The sequence below is a fragment of the Rattus norvegicus genome, chromosome 1 (assembly GCF_036323735.1).
Source record: "Rattus norvegicus strain BN/NHsdMcwi chromosome 1, GRCr8, whole genome shotgun sequence".
NCBI lineage: Eukaryota > Metazoa > Chordata > Mammalia > Rodentia > Muridae > Rattus > Rattus norvegicus.
Window position 1 is genome coordinate 152,467,943 of NC_086019.1, and position 22,595 is coordinate 152,490,537.

Here is a 22,595-nt window from a genome sequence, read left to right on the forward strand (position 1 = left end):
CCCATAAACCCCTGTAGAGAGGTTTGAGACAGACCAAGTCACATAGAGCAGTGCCCAAGCCCTTCCTCCACAGGTGAGGATATGATCACAGGTTACACAGGCTCAAGAAAGATCAGTGGTAGAGACAGGACCACACCCCCAAATATGTAGATGAGGTCTGACCCATCCAAAAAAAAAAATGTATTTAATGGTTGTGCTTCGAATTAAAGGTGTACAAGAATCACTCCGTTGTCTGAGAGTTTCTGTCATAAGAGCTGTAACACAGCTGCTTGGGTAAGAGATCTGCTCTCCCAAAATCACTGTCAGAAGCCTTCCCGCACCCCTTGCCAGCTAGTCCATCTCCTTCTGGCTAAGCCTGGCTTGAAACAGAGATGGGATGACACCTACCCGAATTCTCCTCTTTTCTCCTGGACTCGTCAACCAAACCAGACCAGAGATCTCCATGGAAAACCTCTGGCACAGAGGCCCACAGATTTCAAAAACAATTTATTTAAATTAGATAACAACTAAATAATAAGATTTGCCTTTGTTAAATGAGTACTACTCATCAGGCAAACGGTCATTCAGTTCTAGCCATAACTACAGCCTCTAGGAAAAACTTCCTTTAAACATGATGAAAAGATGAGACAATGGTAAGGGAAGTAGCTTGTCCAAGATGCCCAAGTAAGTTTCACTCAAATCCAGGCAATGTGCGCAAATTTCTGCCTTGCTAGTCACATAGAGGAAACCATGCTACTGGGAGCCTTGCATTCTCCTACAAGGTGTTAGGAGCTGGAAAGAAGCCTCCGCAGTGGTTGAGAGGCAATGCTGGCTATTCTTGCAGGGACCCAAATTCAATTCCCAGCACCCACATCAGGAGACAGAAAACTGCCTGTAACTACAACTCCCTGAGATCTGACACTCTCTTTAGGCCCTTTGCAGGCACCCAGCATGTATCCTATGCTGCAGACATTTGCAGAAACATAAATAAGAACACAGGCATTTTTTAAATAACAGAATAGATTTAAACTGAAGTACAGGGCCATAATTGTTTGTGTGTTCACTGCTGTTGTTACAAGGGAACTGGAGAGGAGGGCAGATGCAGGCAGATGGCAGGCAGGGAAGGACGACATGGTCAATGTACCCGAGCAGTGACAGCAGAGGCTATTCTGTTTCCTGCCTTACCAGGTTGGTGGGTGGCAATTCTACTTCCTGACAGAGATCTGGAGGAAAGCAAAGAGTTGCAGAAAGGGCTAGAATCACTGAACTACAGAATAGTGAGACTTCAGTCTGAGAAGCAGAAAAATAACCACGTCACTAGCCTAATGTGGCTTTGAAAGTTAGGAGACCAACGTGACCTAAACAGATTAGGCATCATTAATATAAGGACGGTAATGGAAACTCAGAAGTGTGTACAATTTACCAAAACTCAGCATAAGCACTGAGAATCTATAAGGTCCAAAAACAGGGTGTCAAATACACATATGCACAAAAGATGATTCAAGAAACAAGTCAATGAAGAGGAGCTGGAGGAAGGAATAGAGAGGAAAGAGTCAAGACTGAACCATCTTAGGAAAACTAGGGGAAAGGTTCAGAAGAGAAGGGGGCGAAATGCCCTCGGTAGCAGAGCAAATGTCCTAAGAACAGAACAGTAAATATCCAGTAGAGAAAGGCTGTTTCTGATGGCATCAGAGACATTCGGAGACTCAAAGGGTGGAGATCACATTGCAGTGACATGTCAGAACAGTAAAAGGCAAATATGGACAAGTAACTTGAAAAATCTGGATGTTAAGAGAAAGACAAAGAGGAAGTGTCTGGAGGGAACATGCCATATCCTCTCCACCATGCCTGTAAGCCTCCCTCCCTTTCTTTTCAGCATACTCACACCTCAAACCACTGTGTCCTGACTCTGCAACTCTGTCTATATGTCATCTTCCGCACCGCCCTCTGACCTCTTCTTATAAATTATGATTATGATGAAATGACCTTTAAAGGCTTCGTAAATACCACTTAGAAATGAAGCATCTGCCATACTCCCTAGCTGAGACATTTGCAGTATGAATCAGATTCATAATATGATCATGCCACTGTTTCACAATACCACTTATCACACAGCATATAACTGATGGTATTATTCCATTCAGTTACCAAAGGACATGCTAAAAAACATTTCCCAAGGAAAGTCAATTTTGTGTGATTAGCGCCATTAAAGCATGTGGATAAAAAGAGGCAAAAACAAGAAGTGACAGAAAGGAACATAACCCAATTGAGAAATATCAGCTCTTTCAAGCTCCTACCAGATGGTCCATGGAAATATGGGACCCAGTGCACTTGTCCCACTGCGATGGGGCACTGCCTCTCACCATTTCTTTCCCAGGGAGATACTACTGTAGATAATGAGTACATCCTAGTCCCCCTCTTAGTTAGAATAGGCTTGATGGTAGAGAGAAGGGACACTTCTAACAGGCTGAAATGGAAGCTCTATGCCAGTTGCCTTTAGCTTTGAGCAGATATGCTTACAAAAAATATGCTGACATATTCCACACATGTTAGATGATGGCTTAAAACAATGGGAAGTACTGGTTTTGTAGTTGACTGAACAATGATGAGAACGGACTCTGAGGTTGGAGAGAACAAAATTTGAATCTATGCTTTGTTTCTAGTTGTGCAGTCTTTGGTACATTACACAAATTTTCACATTACACAATTTCCTTACCTATAAGGCAGTACAGTACATTCATTATCGTTTAAGTTGTGATAAGTTTTATTCCAAGAATATTTATAAAGCAGCTAGTACACAGCCTTGTACACAATAAGTGCTCAATAAAAACTAGCTAGTGGATATAACTTTTTGTTATCAAATAATACCATTCAAAGGCCTTCTCAAACTTGAGCCTTGGGACCACAGGTAAGACCAACTTTTCTGCTGCAAGAGACCTGCCTGGTGAACTCAGGACACACAGAGGCAAAATTCCTCTAGGACAGGGCACTTCCTGTGTTTACTGGGAGTCCCAAACCCTCGAATACCGGCCCGCAGCAGCTCTCTGCTCCCAGACCATGTGGGAGAGAGAACTCACCGCCTGGTCAGGTGGGCACTCCTGAGGCTGCAGAGCGGAAGAGACCACCAACACTGCCCACCCCTGCCCATATCCCTGGCCCAAGAGGAAACTGTATACGGCCTCTGGGTTCCCGAGGAGGAGGGCCCAGGAGCGGCAGGACCCCTGCGTCTGAGACACCACCAGAACCTGAAGGGATCTACCAGATAAACAGTTCTCTGCACCCAAATCCCGTGGGAGGGAGAGCGAAACCTACAGAGAGGCAGAAACGCCTGGGAAACCAGAAGAGACTGCACTCTGCACACACATCTCGGACGCCAGAGGAAAACACCAAAGGCCATTTGGAACCCTGGTGCACGGAGGCTCCCAGAAACGGCGGCGCAGATCTTCCTGGTTGCTGCCGCCACAGAGAGCTCCTGGGCAGCACCCCGCGAGCAAACTTGAGCCTCGGGACCACAGGTAAGACCAAATTTTCTGCTGCAAGAAAGCTGCCTGCTGAACACCAGACACAGGCCCACAGGAACAGCTGAAGGCCTGTAGATAGGAAAAACTACACGCACGAAAACAGAACACTCTGTCCCCATAACTGGCTGAAAGAAAACAGGAAAATAGGTCTACAGCACTCCTGACACACAGGCTTATAGGACAGTCTAGCCACTGCCAGAAATAGCAGAACAAAGTAACACTAGAGATGATCTGATGGCGAGAGGCAAGCGGAGGAACCCAAGCAACAGAAACCAAGACTACATGGCATCATCGGAGCCCAATTCTCGCACCAAAACAAACACAGAATATCCAAACACACCAGAAAAGCAAGATCTAGCTTCAAAATCATATTTGATCATGATGCTGGAGGACTTCAAGAAAGACATGAAGAACTCCCTTAGAGAACAAGTAGAAGTCTACAGAGAGGAATCGCAAAAATCCCTGAAAGAATTCCAGGAAATCATAAATAAACAAGTAGAAGCCCATAGAGAGGAGTCACAAAAATCCCTGAAAGAATTCCAGGAAAACACAATCAAACAGTTGAAGGAATTAAAAATGGAAATAGAAGCAAACAAGAAAGAACACATGGAAACAACCCTGGATATAGAAAACCAAAAGAAGAGACAAGGAGCTGTAGATACGAGTTTCACCAACAGAATACAAGAGGTGGAAGAGAGTATCTCAGGAGCAGAAGATTCCATAGAAATCATTGACTCAACTGTCTAAGATAACGTAAAGCGGAAAAAGCTACTGGTCCAAAACATACAGGAAATCCAGGACTCAATGAGAAGATCAAACCTAAGGATAATAGGTATAGAAGAGAGTGAAGACTCCCAGCTCAAAGTACCAGTAAATATCTTCAACAAAATCATAGAAGAAAACTTCCCTAACCTAAAAAAAAGAGATACCCATAGGCATACAAGAAGCGTACAGAACTCCAAATAGATTGGACCAGAAAAGAAACACCTCCCGTCACATAATAGTCAAAACACCAAATGCACAAAATAAAGAAAGAATATTAAAAGCAGTAAGGGAAAAAGGTCAAGTAACATATAAAGGCAGACCTATCGGAATCACACCAGACTTTTCGCCAGAAACTATGAAAGCCAGAAGATCCTGGACAGATGTCATACAGACCCTAAGAGAACATAAATGCCAGCCCAGGTTACTGTATCCTGCAAAACTCTCAATTAACATAGATGGAGAAACCAAGATATTCCATGACAAAACCAAATTTACACAATATCTTTCTACAAATCCAGCACTACAAAGGATAATAAATGGTAAAGCCCAACATAAGGAGGCAAGCTATACCATAGAAGAAACAAGAAACTAATCATCTTGGCAAAAAAACAAAGAAAAGAAAAGCACACAAACATAACCTCACATCCAAATATGAATATAACGGGAAGCAATAATCACTATTCCTTAATATCTCTCAACATCAATGGCCTCAACTCCCCAAAAAAAAGACATAGATTAACAAACTGGATACGCAACGAGGACCCTGCATTCTCCTGCCTACAGGAAACACACCTCAGAGACAAAGACAGACACTACCTCAGAGTGAAAGGCTGGAAAACAACTTTCCAAGCAAATGGTCAGAAGAAGCAAGCTGGAGTAGCCATTCTAATATCAAATAAAATCAATTTTCAATTAAAAGTCATCAAAAAAGATAAGGAAGGACACTTCATATTCATCACACGAAAAATCCACCAAGATGAACTCTCAATCCTAAATATCTATGCCCCAAATACAAGGGCACCTACATACGTAAAAGAAACCTTACTAAAGCTCAAAACACACATTGCACCTCACACACAATAATAGTAGGAGACTTCAACACCCCACTCTCATCAATGGACAGATCATGGAAACAGAAATTAAACAGAGACGTAGACAGACTAAGAGAAGTCATGAGCCAAATGGACTTAACGGATATTTATAGAACATTCTACCCTAAAGCAAAAGGATATACCTTCTTCTCAGCTCCTCATGGTACTTTCTCCAAAATTGAGCATATAATTGGTCAAAAAACGGGCCTCAACAGGTACAGAAAGATAGAAATAATCCCATGCGTGCTATCGGACCACCAGGGCCTAAAACTGGTCTTCAATAACAATAAGGGAAGAATGCCCACATATACGTGGAAATTGAACAATGCTCTACTCAATGATAACCTGGTCAAGGAAGAAATAAAGAAAGAAATTAAAGACTTTTCAGAATTTAATGAAAATGAAGGTACAACATACCCAAACTTATGGGACACAATGAAAGCTGTGCTAAGAGAAAAACTCATAGCGCTGAGTGCCTGCAGAAAGAAACAGGAAAGAGCATATGTCAGCAGCTTGACAGCACACCTAAAAGCTCTAGAACAAAAAGAAGCAAATACACCCAGGAGGAGTAGAAGGCAGGAAATAATCAAACTCAGACCTGAAATCAACCAAGTAGAAACAAAAAGGACCATAGAAAGAATCAACAGAACCAAAAGTTGGTTCTTTGAGAAAATCAACAAGATAGATAAACCCTTAGCCAGACTAACGAGAGGACACAGAGAGTGTATACAAATTAACAAAATCAGAAATGAAAAGGGAGACATAACTACAGATTCAGAGGAAATTCAAAAAATCATCAGATCTCACTATAAAAGCCTATATTCAACAAAACTTGAAAATCTGCAGGAAATGGACAATTTCCTAGACAGATACCAGGTACTGAAGTTAAATCAGGAACAGATAAACCAGTTAAACAACCCCATAACTCCTAAGGAAATAGAAGCAGTCATTAAAGGTCTCCCAACCAAAAAGAGCCCAGGTCCAGACGGGTTTAGTGCAGAATTCTATCAAACCTTCATAGAAGACCTCGTACCAATATTATCCAAACTATTCCACAAAATTGAAACAGATGGAGCATTACCGAATTCCTTCTATGAAGCCACAATTACTCTTATACCTAAACCACACAAAGACCCAACAAAGAAAGAGAACTTCAGACCAATTTCCCTTATGAATATCGACCCAAAAATACTCAATAAAGTTCTGGTAAACCGAATCCAAGAGCACATCAAAACAATCATCCACCATGACCAAGTAGGCTTCATCCCAGGCATGCAGGGATGGTTTAATATACGGAAAACCATCACCGTGATCCATTATATAAACAAACTGAAAGAACAAAACCACCTGATCATTTCATTAGATGCTGAGAAAGCATTTGACAAAATTCAACACCCCTTCATGATAAAAGTCCTGGAGAGAATAGGAATTCAAGGCCCATACCTAAACATAGTAAAAGCCATATACAGCAAACCAGTTGCTAACTTTAAACTAAATGGAGAGAAACTTGAAGCAATCCCAGTAAAATCAGGGACTAGACAAGGCTGCCCACTCTCTCCCTACTTATTCAATATAGTTCTTGAAGTTCTAGCCAGAGCAATCAGACAACAAAAGGAGGTCAAGGGGATACAGATCGGAAAAGAAGAAGTCAAAATATCACTGTTTGCAGATGATATGATAGTATATTTAAGTGATCCCAAAAGTTCCACCATAGAACTACTAAAGCTGATAAACAACTTCAGCAAAGTGGCTGGGTATAAAATTAACTCAAATAAATCAGTAGCCTTCCTCTACACAAAAGAGAAACAAGCCGAGAAAGAAATTAGGGAAACGACACCCTTCATAATAGACCCAAATAATATAAAGTACCTCGGTGTGACTTTAACCAAGCAAGTAAAAGATTTGTACAATAAGAACTTCAAGACTCTGAAGAAAGAAATTGAAGAAGTCCTCAGAAGATGGAAAGATCTCCCATGCTCATGGATTGGCAGGATTAATATAGTAAAAATGGCCATTCTACCAAAAGCGATCTACAGATTCAATGCAATCCCCATCAAAATACCAATCCAATTGTTCAAAGAGTTAGACAGAACAATTTGCAAATTCATCTGGAATAACAAAAAACCCAGAATAGCTAAAACTGTCCTCAACAATAAAAGGACGTCAGGGGGAATCACTATCCCTGAACTCAAGCAGTATTACAGAGCAATAGTGATAAAAACTGCATGGTATTGGTACAGAGACAGATAGATAGACCAATGGAACAGAATTGAAGACGCAGAAATGATCCCACACACCTATGGTCACTTGATTTTTGACAAAGGAGCCAAAACCATCCAATGGAAAAAAGACAGCATTTTCAGCAAATGGTGCTGGTTCAACTGGAGGTCAACATGCAGAAGAAAGCAGATCGATCCATGCTTATCACCCTGTACAAAGCTTAAGTCCAAGTGGATAAAGGACCTCCACATCAAACCAGATACACTCAAACTAATAGAAGAAAAACTAGGGAAGCATCTGGAACACATAGGCACTGGAAAAAATTCCCTGAACAAAACACCAATGGCTTATGCTCTAAAATCAAGAATCGATAAATGGGATCTCATAAAACTGCAAAGCTTCTGTAAGGCAAAGGACACTGTGGTTAGGACAAAACGGCAACCAACAGATTGGGAAAAGATCTTTACCAATCCTACAACAGACAGAGGCCTTATATCCAAAATATACAAAGATTTTAAGTAGTTAGACCGCAGGGAGACAAATAACCCTATTAAAAAATGGGGTTCAGAGCTAAACCAAGAATTCACAGCTGAGGAATGCCGAATGGCTGAGAAACACCTAAAGAAATGTTCAACATCTTTAGTCATAAGGGAAATGCAAATCAAAACAACCCTGAGATTTCACCTCATACCAGTGAGAATGGCTAAGATCAAAAACTCAGGTGACAGCAGATGCTGGCGAGGATGCGGAGAAAGAGGAACACTCCTCCATTGTTGGTGGGATTACAGACTGGTACAACCATTCAGGAAATCAGTCTGGAGGTTCCTCAGAAAATTGGACATTGAACTGCCTGAGGACCCAGCTATACCTCTCTTGGGCATATACCCAAAAGATGCCCCAACATATAAAAAAGACACGTGCTCCACTATGTTCATCGCAGCCTTATTTATAATAGCCAGAAGCTGGAAAGAACCCAGATGCCCTTCAACAGAGCAATGGATACAGAAAATGTGGTACATCTACACAATGGAATATTACCCAGCTATCAAAAACAATGTCTTTATGAAATTCATAGGCAAATGGTTGGAACTGGAAAATATCATCCTGAGTGAGGTAACCCAATCACAGAAAAACACACATGGTATGTACTCATTGATAAGTAGCTATTAGTCCAAATGCTTGAATTATCCTAGATGCATAGAACAAACGAAACTCAAGACGGATGATCAAAATGTGAATGCTTCACTCCTTCTTTAAAAGGGGAACAAGAATACCCTTGGCAGGGAATAGAGACAAAGATTAAAACAGAGACAGAAGGAACACCCATTCAGAGCCTGCCCCACATGTGGCCCATACATATACAGCCACCCAATTAGACAAGATGGATGAAGCAAAGAAGTGCAGGCCCACAGGAGCGGGAGGTAGATCTCTCCCGAGAGACACAGCCAGAATACAGCAAATATAGAGGCGAATGCCAGCAGCAAACCACTGAACTGAGAACAGGACCCCCATTGAAGGAATCAGAGAAAGAACTCGAAGAGCTTGAAGGAGCTCGAGACCCCTTATGAACAACAATACCAAGCAACCAGAGCTTCCAGGGACTAACCCACTACCTAAAGACTATACATGGACTGACCCTGGACTCTGACCCCGTAGGTAGCAATGAATATCCTAGTAGAGCACCAGTGGAAGGGGAAGCCCTGGGTCCTGTTAAGACTGAACCCCCAGTGAACTAGATTGTTGGGGGTAGGGCGGTAATGGGGGGAGGATGGGGAGGGGAACACCCATAAAGAAGGGGAGGGCGGAGGGGGATGTTTGCCTGGAAACTGGGAAAGGGAATAACACTGGAAATGTATATAAGAAATACTCAAGTTAAAAAAAAAAACAAAAAACAAAAACAAAAACAAAGGCCTTCTCAGCCACAAAGAAGGCAAACAGTTTCACAGAAGCTCCAGGGGACAAAGACAGACACTGTGCCATTTACATCACAATGGGCATACAGGTTCTTTACATAAAAGGACCCATTAGCTATAACTCCTTTTATATGATAAAATTCAAGTATCTGTTCCTAGTCCTGACTTCATCCCTTGCTTAACTGTTTCAAATCCAGTTCCATATTCAGAAGTCAAACTTTGGGCACCATTCTGCAGTCATGGCATCACAAACACAAGGGTAGTAAGACAGGTCCTAATCAGGGTGAATGAGCACTTTAAAATTATTGTGTACTTTGAATACACTTGGGCACAGAATCAGACTGTGGCTGGTGGAGTTAAGAAGCCATCTCGCCTGACAGATGGGACATGCCAGGGCCCTCTCACAGAGAAGACTGACGGGGAAGAGGAGGTGGAGAGATGAAGAGAGATGCTGAATTCAAACAAAAGGCTCAACAGCCAGGATCAGAGAATACAGTGAGATGGGTGAGTGAAACAGGAAGACCAAGAGCTCAGTATCAGAGCTGCAGACTCAGGAGTATCAGAAACGACAGTTAACCAAAAGGCATATGCTTGGAAAAGGATTCTTTTACCTAAAACAGAACTATTTAGGTAGATGTGAACAGAATGGTAGCTATTTAAGTCTTGACTGAACAAGCAAAACCTAGTCAGGGCTAAGTACAACAGAAGTGGAATTCTAACAGAGAAAGGTCTCGCAGGAGCATGATGGCAGCCAGTGTTTTAGACACACAGTAAAATTTCTAGTTGATCGTTCATGACAACAGCTGTTAGAAAAGTTCCAATTTCTTATGGGAAAGTTTCATATTTCAACTACTATTTGTTAGCACTATGACCAATTTGATATGGGAAATAACAATGTAAAACTGTATTCTCCACGGTGACCATCTTTTGAAAGTACTAGTCCATGGCTTTGAAAACCAGCATTCCATCATGTTTTATAAAGCTGTCTGCAGCTTTAGCCAACTACTGCTCAACAAAATTAACTTTAATACAAAGCAACAAACAGAAGCCAGTATGTCTGCAAAGCTAATAAGCAGAATATTTCACAGAAATTAACCTACCATGGACTTTGGAAGATTGAATTTGAATGGCAAATGACTGTATTCGTGAACTGTATTAAAACTAGATCCACAGTGTGTAGATGAAACAGCCAGAATTCTAAAATGACACAGCTAGTTTTATAAAATGATTTATTTCGTGTGTGCATACTTGTGGAGCCCAGAGGACAAATTTTGGATGTCAGTTCTCTCCTTTCCCCATGTAGGTGAAGGAACTGAATTCAGGACACTGGTCTCCACAGCAAATTCCTTCACCTGCAGAGCCACCTCAATGGGTACATAACTACTATCAATAAATAAACCCTCAGTAGACACATGCATACATTTTATAAAGCAATCAGTTCCTAACAAAACTGAAATGATCATAAATGCATGCCAACAGGTTTCTTCTGAAAACGTATTATGAATAATGGATAAGACAATAGTAACAAATTTAATTCAGTTCAAGAATGTTCTCATGATACATCTGTCACACTTGAAACGACATGGTAGTCAGTGAATGTTAGGTATTACAATGCATCACTGGCCATTTCCCTGTGTTTTATAAACAAAGATAGATGTTTTATCTAAATCCCTTGCAAAGACGCTTACCAATAATAATTGAATGTGAAATTATGCAATTCAAGGGGCATTTTTAACATCTGGAGAACAAATAAAGTTCGGGATGGCACTGTGCTTCCAATATGAGGGCTCAAGCTTCTGTGAACCATCACAGAAATCAAACATCAGTTCAACTGCTTTCTGTCACCTGAGTATTAATATCAGCCCTTTGTGGTGTGCGACTGAGTCCCAGATCATCACGGATTGCACACATGCTTGTTACAGCAGAAGCACATAGGACAGATGAGACCCAGATCTCCTGAGCGTCCCCAGATGGCAAAATCCAAAACTGTAATCTCTTTTTGTTCTGCATTTTCAGAAGACAGAAATATAGTAACAGTCGCCATTTAATCAGCAAGGTATGATCAGTACCAAGAGGTGCTGGGATGGACAAATGGGAGGAGACTCACTTTTCCTGTGTCCTAGGGAGGGCCAGACAGAGAGCGCTGAAAGTTCAGAACTTAAAAGCATCTTCCATGTCTACTAGATCATCTCATAAGCAAACACCTCCCTGGTTTGGTGTCTCAGCCATACCCCAGGAACAAAGCCTGTACCTAATATGAAGATGGCTTGGCAGGTAAAGTTGCCCATCTCCGTCTCCAAACTCAACAACCTGAACCTGACACCCAGAACCCACACAGTGAGGAAAGAACCAGCTTCTGTACGTTGTCCTCGGAACTACACATGGGCAAACACAAACGCATGCACGCACGCACGCACGCACGCACGTGCCTGTCTTCATACAGACATTAACATTATTCACTGCTAGTGAACTGCAGCAATTCTAAATAATGTGTGGATTGAGTGCCAGGCCAAGTCCAAGCTTTACAGGCTCCATGTCTCAGCTAACTGCTGACGCACCGCTGCCTCCACAGGAGCAGGTAGGAGAATTTCCAGTGCTAGTATTCACAACGTGTGACCAAGTTACGTTACTCTGTGACACTAGGTTTAATTAAATGACGCTGTTTACTTGTTTTTCTTTTTTTCTTTCTTTTTTTTTTTTTTTTCGGAGCTGGGGACCGAACCCAGGGCCTTGCGCTTGCTAGGCAAGCGCTCTACCACTGAGCTAAATCCCCAACCCTTGTTTACTTGTTTTTAAAGAGTAGCAACACTCTCTACATACACAGACGCCTGATGATGTGGAACCCATGTCTAATTATTATTCCTAATTTTATTTTTCAGTAGGATTAAGTGCTAGATATTTGATTGTTTTTGTTGATTCTTTCATGTTTCAAATTTAAAAAAAAAAATCCCACACAACTATAAAAACATCTTGACCCTAAATCTGATATAGTGATTCATGCCTGAAATCCTCACAACCAGGAGCCTGACACGGGAGGATGGCTGTAAGTTTGAGGCCTACCTAAGCTATATAGGGTACTCTAGGCCAATTGAGGCTACAGAACAAAGGGGTGTATCTGGTGATGTTTTTGTTTTAAATACCTACACTGCTTTACCCACTACTATATGCTTAGACATAACCGATGTGTGGAAGGTAAGAGGAAACACTTTCTATCACTTCTTACCCCTCACTCCTACTTCGCCTGCACTGAGAGCAGCAGCCCAGGCCCTTAGGGACAAATGTGTGCATACTGACTAAGCAGTAGAGGCAAGACACAGGAATGCATCCTGGGACACTTTCAAAGCCTCTTCAAAACATGCTTCATCCTCCTTTGTACTTGAGTTCCGCTGGGATCCATAGCAGGTAGGATCAATAAAATCCAGATGCTTTCACCAAGCAGGCAGCTAGCAAAAAGACAGAACAAAACTACAACTGCCAACTATTACTTTCCCTAACCCGGACATCTAAAGTGCTCCAGGATTCCATTAGCCAAGTCTGTGGAAATTCCTATGGAAAATCACAATCACCATGCACGAGATAAATAATATGTGTGAAGAACCATTTCAAAATCTGCTAAGAGCCCTGCGAAGGTGATGTGCTTAGTTGGCACTGAGGTGAGCAGAGTTTTGAACAGTAAACTCAGTGTGCTGCTTTTTACGTAAATTCACACATCAGAGACATGGATTTTATCAGAAAAAAATTATGAAATTACTCCCCAAGTAATTTTGTTCTTCAAAAAGAAGAATGTTCTTCTTGAAGTTCATACTTCAAAAAGAAAAATCACACTAGTACATTTTATCTTTATTGAAATAGGTCTCAGTTTCCTCTTTCCAAGTTATACATCAGGATAAAAACATAAGATGATTTACTGGCACATAAAAATGTTCCTTTATCCTCTTGCCAAAAGACAATAACCATTAAAAGTAGACCTGAGGACAATATCATTTTATATTTAATTATCTACTTTTATGCAATTAGCTTTAAAATACTAACAATAAATGGAATATGTCTACAAATACTTGTGTTCATATAAAAATGCCATCAGACTTGCCAAATGCCATGTAAAATAAGTATTCGTTGCAAACACAAGCCAGGGTACAGAGAAGCACAGAACACTATTTGTTTGGTCGTAGTACTTTCTAAAGAGCTATATTTTTACCATTCAGCAATCTCCTTGCTGAGTTATTCAAATGGACTTCTGCCAAGAACACTACGAATTCAGTGACAGAACTTCTTTGGGGAGAAAAATAGCCCCTTTTCCTCAGAAAATTGAAAGTGTTTATCTTGGCTCCTAAACCTTGTATTGAGACTTCTGGAAAGTATTTTAAACTGTTGTTTTTACCTCAGACATTTGTAACTGAAGCAGGAATGGTTCTGAAGGTCTGCACCAAAACACGTATTTATAGGGTTGATTTCCCCTATGCATGAAAAATACTAGGATGATGGCAGCAGTTTTCAAAATATAATTTCCTACAACCAGACAACAAACTAGATATTTATCTGTATATTCAATATACAATATGCTTTAAACCACAGACTTCTTATGACTAAGAAATGCTAAACATTAAGCATACTTTTCACACTGAACAGTCATTTGGAAGAACTGTTTCCTTTTGTGACCTGGTAACATTTTCATAAGAAGGAAATTTACATAGCACTTTACTACTATAAATAGCAACAAAGGTAGTTTTTCTAACTTTGCAACATTTTGGAAATTGATTTTCCTGATAGGTATGGTCTATCATCAGACAAGTCAGGACACAAAGTTATAAATGCAGACTATGGTTTGTTTTTGGCTTTGGTTTTTAACAGTGATATCTGAATAATATCTCTGACAGAAACAGAGTCTGGGGAAACTGAAGAAATGCACTGTTCATGGCTTCTAATTCAGCTTACCAAATTAGATTCCTTAAAGCACAAGAACCAGTGTGCTACAAGGTACAACCAGGGCACATACAGAGTGAATTCTAAGTGGGGTGTGGGAATCAGTGAAGAGGATTGGCCTGCCAAGCACAAGGCTATGGGTTCAATCAAAACAAAGAAGAATCCACAGGAAGAAAGGGAAGAAAACTTTGGAGGGAGAGAGGACACATGCCCCAACACCACAAAGGTCCAATGCTTTCTGTCACTAAGACCTGCTATAAAGACCTCGGCATCTTTATCCACTCTTTAAAGAGGAAGTCCTTCCTGCCACAGCTTTACTACTCTGTCTCTTTCTGATGCCCTCCTTGGCAACAGCAACATAGTCATTTTCTGTTCTCATAGACTGGTTTGGAAAAGGTGGAAGGAAAGAAATTAAAATTATCATACTGTGCTTATTAACTGTTTCTTAGGGTGTTCCGGTAATAAATTCCTACTTTACCCTATTTGCGTGGTTTCATTTACTTGAAACTACATCTACAAGTCTGCCACTGCCTGTATCAATTAAAGACAAATGTTAAAGCTTCAACATTCCTGCTATGACTGAGCACCAACAATGCAATAAAAATTATTTAAAGGAGTATCATACAAGGGCAATAAATGCAAAGTAAACAGTATGGCTGAGAGTGGAGATTATGAGGAGCAGATTCTCCCTAGTCGAGAATCATTCCAATACTTCTCTGGTCATAGGAAGGTGACAGGGACCCTTTGTATTCGTACTTGAGTCAAACTAACACATTCCGCAGAAAACCTCCCTCCTCTCTCTATTTTCTTTACTAATAAAGAAGTGGGATTTACCTTTAAACTCTTGGAGTTAGGTGAGCAGGAATCCATTCCTGGAGAGAATGACTTGGGGAGGGCATACTTTAGTTGAAAGGAATTAGCTACTATTCGACAGTGAAATAAATTGGTGAACAGAGCATACCTGAAAAAGAACATGTACATGGCCGCTGTGATGCAGAACAAAAGGACCTGCAACAAGGAGGAAAGGGATTATTTGCAAAGGAACTGACTAACATCACTTCTGTGACTGACAACAGCAAATGTCCACTATTAAATCTCAGGCTTCATGCAATGCAAGGACACAGAAGCTCCCACACAATGTATGTCAACATACCAGATCATGTACCTCTCAAATAACTGATTAAGGCAGTAACAGATTTGTGAGTATATGTAATTATACTCTATACATGTGGGATACACATAATCTTCACTCAGCATCTATGGAAGACTGATTTAAAATCATCCAGCCAACTAGCCCACAGATGCACGAATCGTAAATGATCAAATCTCTTATATTAAATAGCATACTATCTGCATATGAATTACATACATCCTCTCACATTTTATAACATCTACAGATTACTTATAGTAAGTAGTAAAACATTTAAATTCGATCTACATAGATGCTAGACTGTATTTTTGAGGGAATAAAAAGAAAAGGACTAAATGTTCAGTAGAGTTTACCAAACTTTATTAATATTTCAACCAGCAGTTGGTTGAATTCATGGATATGGGACCCCCACTGATACATAAGGCCAACTATATACACAAAGCTATTAACAAACATATATACCTATGTGACCCATACAGACAGATGAGTGGGAACGGCTCAACAATGAACACTGGTATAGCTTGCCTCTATAAGAACACACATCCTCAAACTGTGGGTCGGGACTATATATAATGTGAAGTAACTAACAAAATATGGCAACAATCAAGGTTTTCTGAATGTGCAACAACCAATATTTAATTCAAAATCAAATGACATTAAATCCAAGATATTTCTGGCACTTGGCCAGGTTAATTATTAAAAAATGTCTTCTAATATATCATATGTTAATATATAAGTATCAGATTAGTATCTTATTGTGTTTAAGTGCTTAACTTTGAAAATTTCTGCTTAAGTTCCTAACTTGAGTTGCCTAATACTTTACCAATAAATTTTGTATTAGGATTAGAATAGAATTCGCAACAGCTTCTAAAATTACCCCAAACACATTATCTACAATTTTATACTATGCATTTATACAAAATGAACCATCAGAAGTGATGGTTATAAAATCTAAATATTGAATAACTGTAAAAATATTGGTATGCTTTGTACCTGTAATGTCAATAAATCAAATTTTAATTCTTTATGAAAAAAGCAAGTCCATCCATCAGTATACAAATTATCTTCTCTTTAATAAAGATAAAAGCTCTATGTATAGCCAAGAAGTGTTCTTAAATATATTTCTTTATGATTTATAAACAGTAAACATTTTACCTATATTGATTTCTGGATATTTTTCTCAGGAGAAAGGTACTTACAAGTTGAAAAAGTCTAAGAAACTCTGAAGAAGTAATCACATTGAGTACAGGGGCTTTCACACAAACACAGAGACACGTGTATACACACATACACACAAATACATATGCTAACATATAAACACATATGTAGATACACACAACATATAAACACATAAAGACATACATCCACATAGATACATACATATAAGTACATATATATATAAACACACATACAAGTATACACATACCTACACACATACATACATAATACATACAAGTACAAACACACATACATAGCACATACACACATGTTGAGTCAACATGTCTGCTAACTATCAGGACAATGTAACTTATTTAAATATAATGGAAGTTCCAACAAGCAAGCAATATAATCAATTTTTAAAAAGCTTAGAAATATAATCACCTTTAGTGGCATAAAGAATAACAATTCCTCACAAAAACGTGATATGAGGAGTCATATCAGGTGTAAGAACACATAATAAGCCTGGATCGAAAAAGTTTCCCTCATTAGCAACCATACTAAAACATTAGATAGTATATGTACACAATCAGAAGCCCAGTTGTAGTTATGGCAACAAAAAGGATCTCTCTAACACTATTGTGAAATCACAGGGAAAAGGGAAATCGTGCTTAATGTTAACAATGACAATGTTGAAAATTAAGCACAAGAATTGTCAATGGCTTCATCCTCCGGGAAATGAGTAAATGATTCTCCAATTATTAAAAGCTGACCAAAAAAAGAACACAAATGAAAACAAATAATCCAGGGACTGGAGAAATAGCTCAGGGGCTAAGATCACTGTGTGCTCTTCCAGAGGTCCTGAGTTCAATTCCCAGAGCCCATGTGATGACTCACAACCAGCTATATTAGGATCTGATGCCCTCTTCTGGCATGGAGGTGCGTACAGAAATAGTGTTCATACATAAAATAAATAAATAAATCTGGAAGGGAGGAAGGGAGGAAGGGAGGAAGGGAGGAAGGGAAGAATGGAGGGAAGGAAGGAGGGAAAAAGGAAGGAAGGAAGGAAGGAAGGAAGGAAGGATTTGTAGTTAACTAGAGGAAAATGTAATAACTTAGCCATTACAGAGCAGGTTAAGTCAAGTTTGCTATACTAGCCTCAGATAAATACACTCTGAAGGTCTTAGAAATATAAACACATATCAGCCAAAGATAGGTATCAAATGAAACTAAAGAAATAGAAATATATTTATATAACAGTCCAAATGCAAATACACACACACACACACACACACACACACACACACACACACACACACACACACCTCCCTCTCCTTCTATCCTCCTAATCCCTCTAAGGATTAGGGTCTTTCCATTGATCTGAAGTATATCCAGCTTTCAATATTTAAGGTTTATGACACGCAGACTTTAGAAACATGAAATATATGCAATTATGAATCAGAGTCCATGGGCTGGAGAAGTGGCTCGGTAGATAAGAGCGCTCCCTGCTCTTGCAGAAGGATCAGGTTTGTGTTCACAGCCCTCTGTACCTCCACTTCCTGGGTATCTGATGCCTTCTTCTGCCCTTCATAAGCATCAGGTATGTATGTGATGCATATACATATATGTTGACTAACATACATAAAATAAAAATAACAAATCATTTAAAATAATAAATCAAAGGCCAAGTATGTTTTTATTGGCTGTTACTTGCTATATAATACCCAGATCAGGAAATTTAGTTTTATTCCCTATCATTCTACTGGCTTTGGGCATCTTTCCTGTATGCTCAGTTACCTTCTCCAACTTCTCAAAAGAAAATACCCAAAGTCAGTCAGTCTCTCTGTCTCTCTGTCTCTCTGTCTCTCTGTCTCTGTCTCTCTCTCTCTAATGGTGTCTATTTAAATAACTATTATGATAATTTAATGTACTATCCTAATATATTAAAACTACTCATTGTTGGGTGTTGGTGACACATTCATTAATCCCAGCATTCTGGAGGCAGAGGCAGGAGGATCTCTGAGTTCAAGCATAGCCTGGTTTACAAAGTGAATTCCAGGACAGGAGAGGCTACACAGAAAAACCCTGTCTTAAACAAACAAACGAACAAACAAAAATCCTACTCATGGTTTACTATCTGGAAAAAGTATCCTTACAAATAATACACTGAAATGCTGGATTTACGCAGGTCTTGACTTGAATATTTTCTGTGGAACGTTAGATACATCCTAGGATTTTCTAATACCAATCTGTAATTAAGAATAGTATGTCACTTAGATTGACAGAGAAAATCAATAAAAAGAAGTCTGTGAAAGGGTCAGGCATTCAGCAGACTATTTAATATTGATCCTCACAAAAGCAACCTCTTAGTAAAATCCAAGACCAGAAACATAAACGAATAAAAACAGATACCCTATTTTTAAACAATTAGAAACATTAAAATCTTCAACAACTGAAGGTTGCTTTTTTTTTTTTTTTTTTTGGTATGGAAGAATCAAGACAAAAAATTCTAAAGTATTTTTAAAACAGCTGATTTATTCTATAAATACACACTGAATACCTAATATGCTGCAGACACTTAATTAGAATGTACAGTGGCAGACATAACAAGCAGGCAACTGCTCCTGTGAAATGAACCTTATGTCACAGGAGGAGGGAAGGAAACGTCAGACAGTGGCCTGCATGGGCTAGAGAGGAAAATAAGGAAGAATAAAGACACACACACAAATATATGTTTACAAAGTGGTCAGGGAAGCAGAGTACTGTCGGCAGAGGCAATGAAGAAAAGACAGGGGACAAAGCGCTGGATTAAAGAGTCACTGGAAAGATCCTGAATGTTATTGAGAAGAATGTGATCTTAACATACACTATGCCCAAAATCATGTAATTAAACATGTTAAAGAAAGACATTTTTTTTTTTTTAGTTAGGGTGTTAGTCAGTTTGCTATCACCTTAACAAAATACCTGAAATAAGTCAAAAAGTTTTTTGGGTTTGGTTTTTTGTTTTTCAGTTTGTTTTAAAAAGTTTCTTTTGGTTTTTATTTTAAAAAACCTTAGTCCACGGCGATTTGTCTCTGGGTCTTACTTTGGGTCTTTATACTTTAGGAATACTTGTCAAAGAGAATTGCTCACCTTGTGGGAACCTATGAGGAGGAGGGGAAAGGTGGAAGAAGACACAAAGGGAGGGAGAGGGAAAGGGAGAAAGGGAGAGGGAAAAAGGGAGAGGGGAAAGGAGAGAGAAAAAAGAAGAGGGAGACATACACTGGGGCCTCGGGACACACCCACTGACTTTACCTCCTCTCAGAAGTCCTGTTCTTAAAGCTTCTATTACCTCTGAAAGGCCAAGAGGCTAGTAACCATGTATGCAACTGAGTCTCTGGGGAACATTTAAGCTCCAAAAACTAGAACATTGGCATATTTTAAGTGTTTTTCAATCCACTGTGGTGAATTGTTGAGTTCAATAAAGTATTTTTCCAAATAAAAATGTACATCCTTGTGCGGACAATGAAAAATATTCTATATTCTAAATTAAAGAACTTTGGAGTTGAAGAGAACTTCAGAATAAGCACGTGCATGCATGCACGCACACACACACACACACACACACACACACACACACACACACACACCACATATACAAACACAGACCCCCACATACACATCAACTAAAGTCTTTAAAGAGAGTGATGGCAGATACTTTTTGCAGTAAATGAATGCTGGAAAAGCTGTTACACTGTATCTGGTAGGTATTTAAATCAAATGCCAGTTCTCAGAGATTCTACAGGGTACTACTCCATGGGAGAATAATAAAGACAAGGAATATATTCATCACCCCTAATGAGGTATTTATGGTGTTCTCTCATTTTCTGTTGACAGGACATCTCCCTTTTATTTTGTTAGTGTTTCGCTTTTTTTCACTCTTTGTGATCATTATATATGAAGTGTATTGCTTATAGGCAATGTGTGTGTTTCTCGCCTTGTAATTTTTTGTACTCTGTGTGTACTGTAGAGACTTGGCTAGCCTGGAACTTACTCTAGACCATCATGGTTTTGACCTTAGAGATATGCCTGCCTTGGCATCCAACATGCAAAGTGCTACGATTAAAGGCATGGAAAATTATACGCAGCACATTTTTTGGTAAAGATCTATCTCTTAATTGGAATATCTGGACTGTTTATTTACCTATTGGCATATTTAGATTAAAATATCTTTGATTTAATATTGTCCCTTCTATTTTCTTGTTTACCTTTTTCCAATTAACTGAATTAATGGTGCTACTTCCTCTCACTGGTTGCCTATTTTGGCATTTTCTGTAGTATCTTTGAATTTCTAACCCACATCGCCATCACAGCCCCATTTAATCTTCACAGGGCACATCCCTATCCCTTTCTTCCCAGCTGTCCTCACGTCACTGCTGTCACCAAACTCCAGGTATATATCAAATTCAACACTGCATTTAAATCGCTTTTCCTGAAACTCTGTCTGAAATGTTTCCACTCTTTGCAAAACTACTCTTGCTGGGTACAGGACTCTGGCTTGGTGCGTCACCTTCTTTCACTTTTCTTTCCATGTAGACTGTGATGTCCTTTCTAGTGACCCCCTATCCCGACAACTTGTTTGGAATGGGGTTCCATTAAGTATCTTGAATATTTAAGCTTGCAGTCTCAATCATACTTGAAACCTTTCACTCTTTATTTGATTTTTTTTTTTGTTCTGCTGTCTTCTCCATCAGAAAACCTAACTACATTATCCTAGGTCATCTGAAATTAGCCCTGAATTCATAGAGGCAATTTTTATTCTGGGAAAAAAATCTTTTTCTCTATATGGTTCATTTTGGACTGCTTCTCAAATTGTTTTATACTGACAGTCATTGAGATTTTTCTTCCACAATATATAATTTACAATTATAATTACTGTAAACTTTTCATCTCTAGAACTGTGACTTGGGTTTTTAATCTCTTTTCCATGTCTCTAACATTTTTAAAACTATAGGATTTAGTTATAACAACCCTTTTCACTGTCCTTGACTGCTAAATGGTTCTCAGTTCTAGCTTGGTATGAACTGGATTATCTTGAGTCAAAAGGTCCTGCTTCTTACCACTCAGTAATAGATGCCTGGCATTCTGAGTTTTACCTTGATAGGTCCTGGGTATTTCTGAACTCTCACAAATCGTAAGCTTTGTTCTGGTACACAAAGAAATTACTTGGGAAAAGCTTTATGTTTCAAATATTTTAAAAGATAATTTAGGACGGACCGCATAGTGACTGCTATGGAGCTAATACTCCCATTACTGAATGCTTACCCAGTGCCACATCATTCTATAATGTCTGCAAACAGGAAGTGAAACGATTCTCACAACTGCCTGAATGCCCAGCACACAGTTAAGAACAACTAACTTTTTAGGTTGCACCTTCTGAGGCTTGAGTATTTCCTCCTGTAATGCCCTAAGCCATAATGAGCTTTCTACTGCAGCCTCTGTTCTGTGAACACTGTGATCTGCCCATATGCTGTTATTCCCTCATTCAGAGAGTCCTTATTTAGTGACTCCTCCTTGACTCATGACTCAGAATCGTCTCCATACATTAAGCTAGGATAACAATACAACACAGTCTGTTTGTTTCTCTTATCACAGTACCCCTGCTCTTTGATGCATGTTATCATTGGTTTATGTGTTCTATTCTTCCAGCTGTTCTGTTGTTTAGTAAGTACAGTCATGTTAATGCATTTTGGTCACAAATAGTGGAGTATGGTCATTGAAGTAAAATGAATAACTATAAAATATTAAATTTATTTTCTCATTCATATTAGTGCTGCACCTGGAGCAACTAATAGCTGGATAGAAGAACAGTCACCATCACAAATAGACAGGCATA

At 39.4% G+C, this 22,595-nt stretch overlaps 1 protein-coding gene across 5 annotated transcripts in view; it reads right to left on the bottom strand.

Annotated features, from left to right (window-relative positions):
* Tmem135 (transmembrane protein 135) overlaps window positions 1-22,595 on the bottom strand; it is a 273,477-nt gene that overhangs the window by 49,014 nt on the left and 201,868 nt on the right. For all 5 annotated transcript variants that reach the window (NM_001013896.1, XM_039105814.2, XM_039105818.2 and 2 more), the window contains one exon: window positions 15,374-15,420. In NM_001013896.1, coding sequence (NP_001013918.1) covers window positions 15,374-15,420 — 47 coding nt within the window. The remainder of the gene's footprint in view (window positions 1-15,373; window positions 15,421-22,595) is intronic.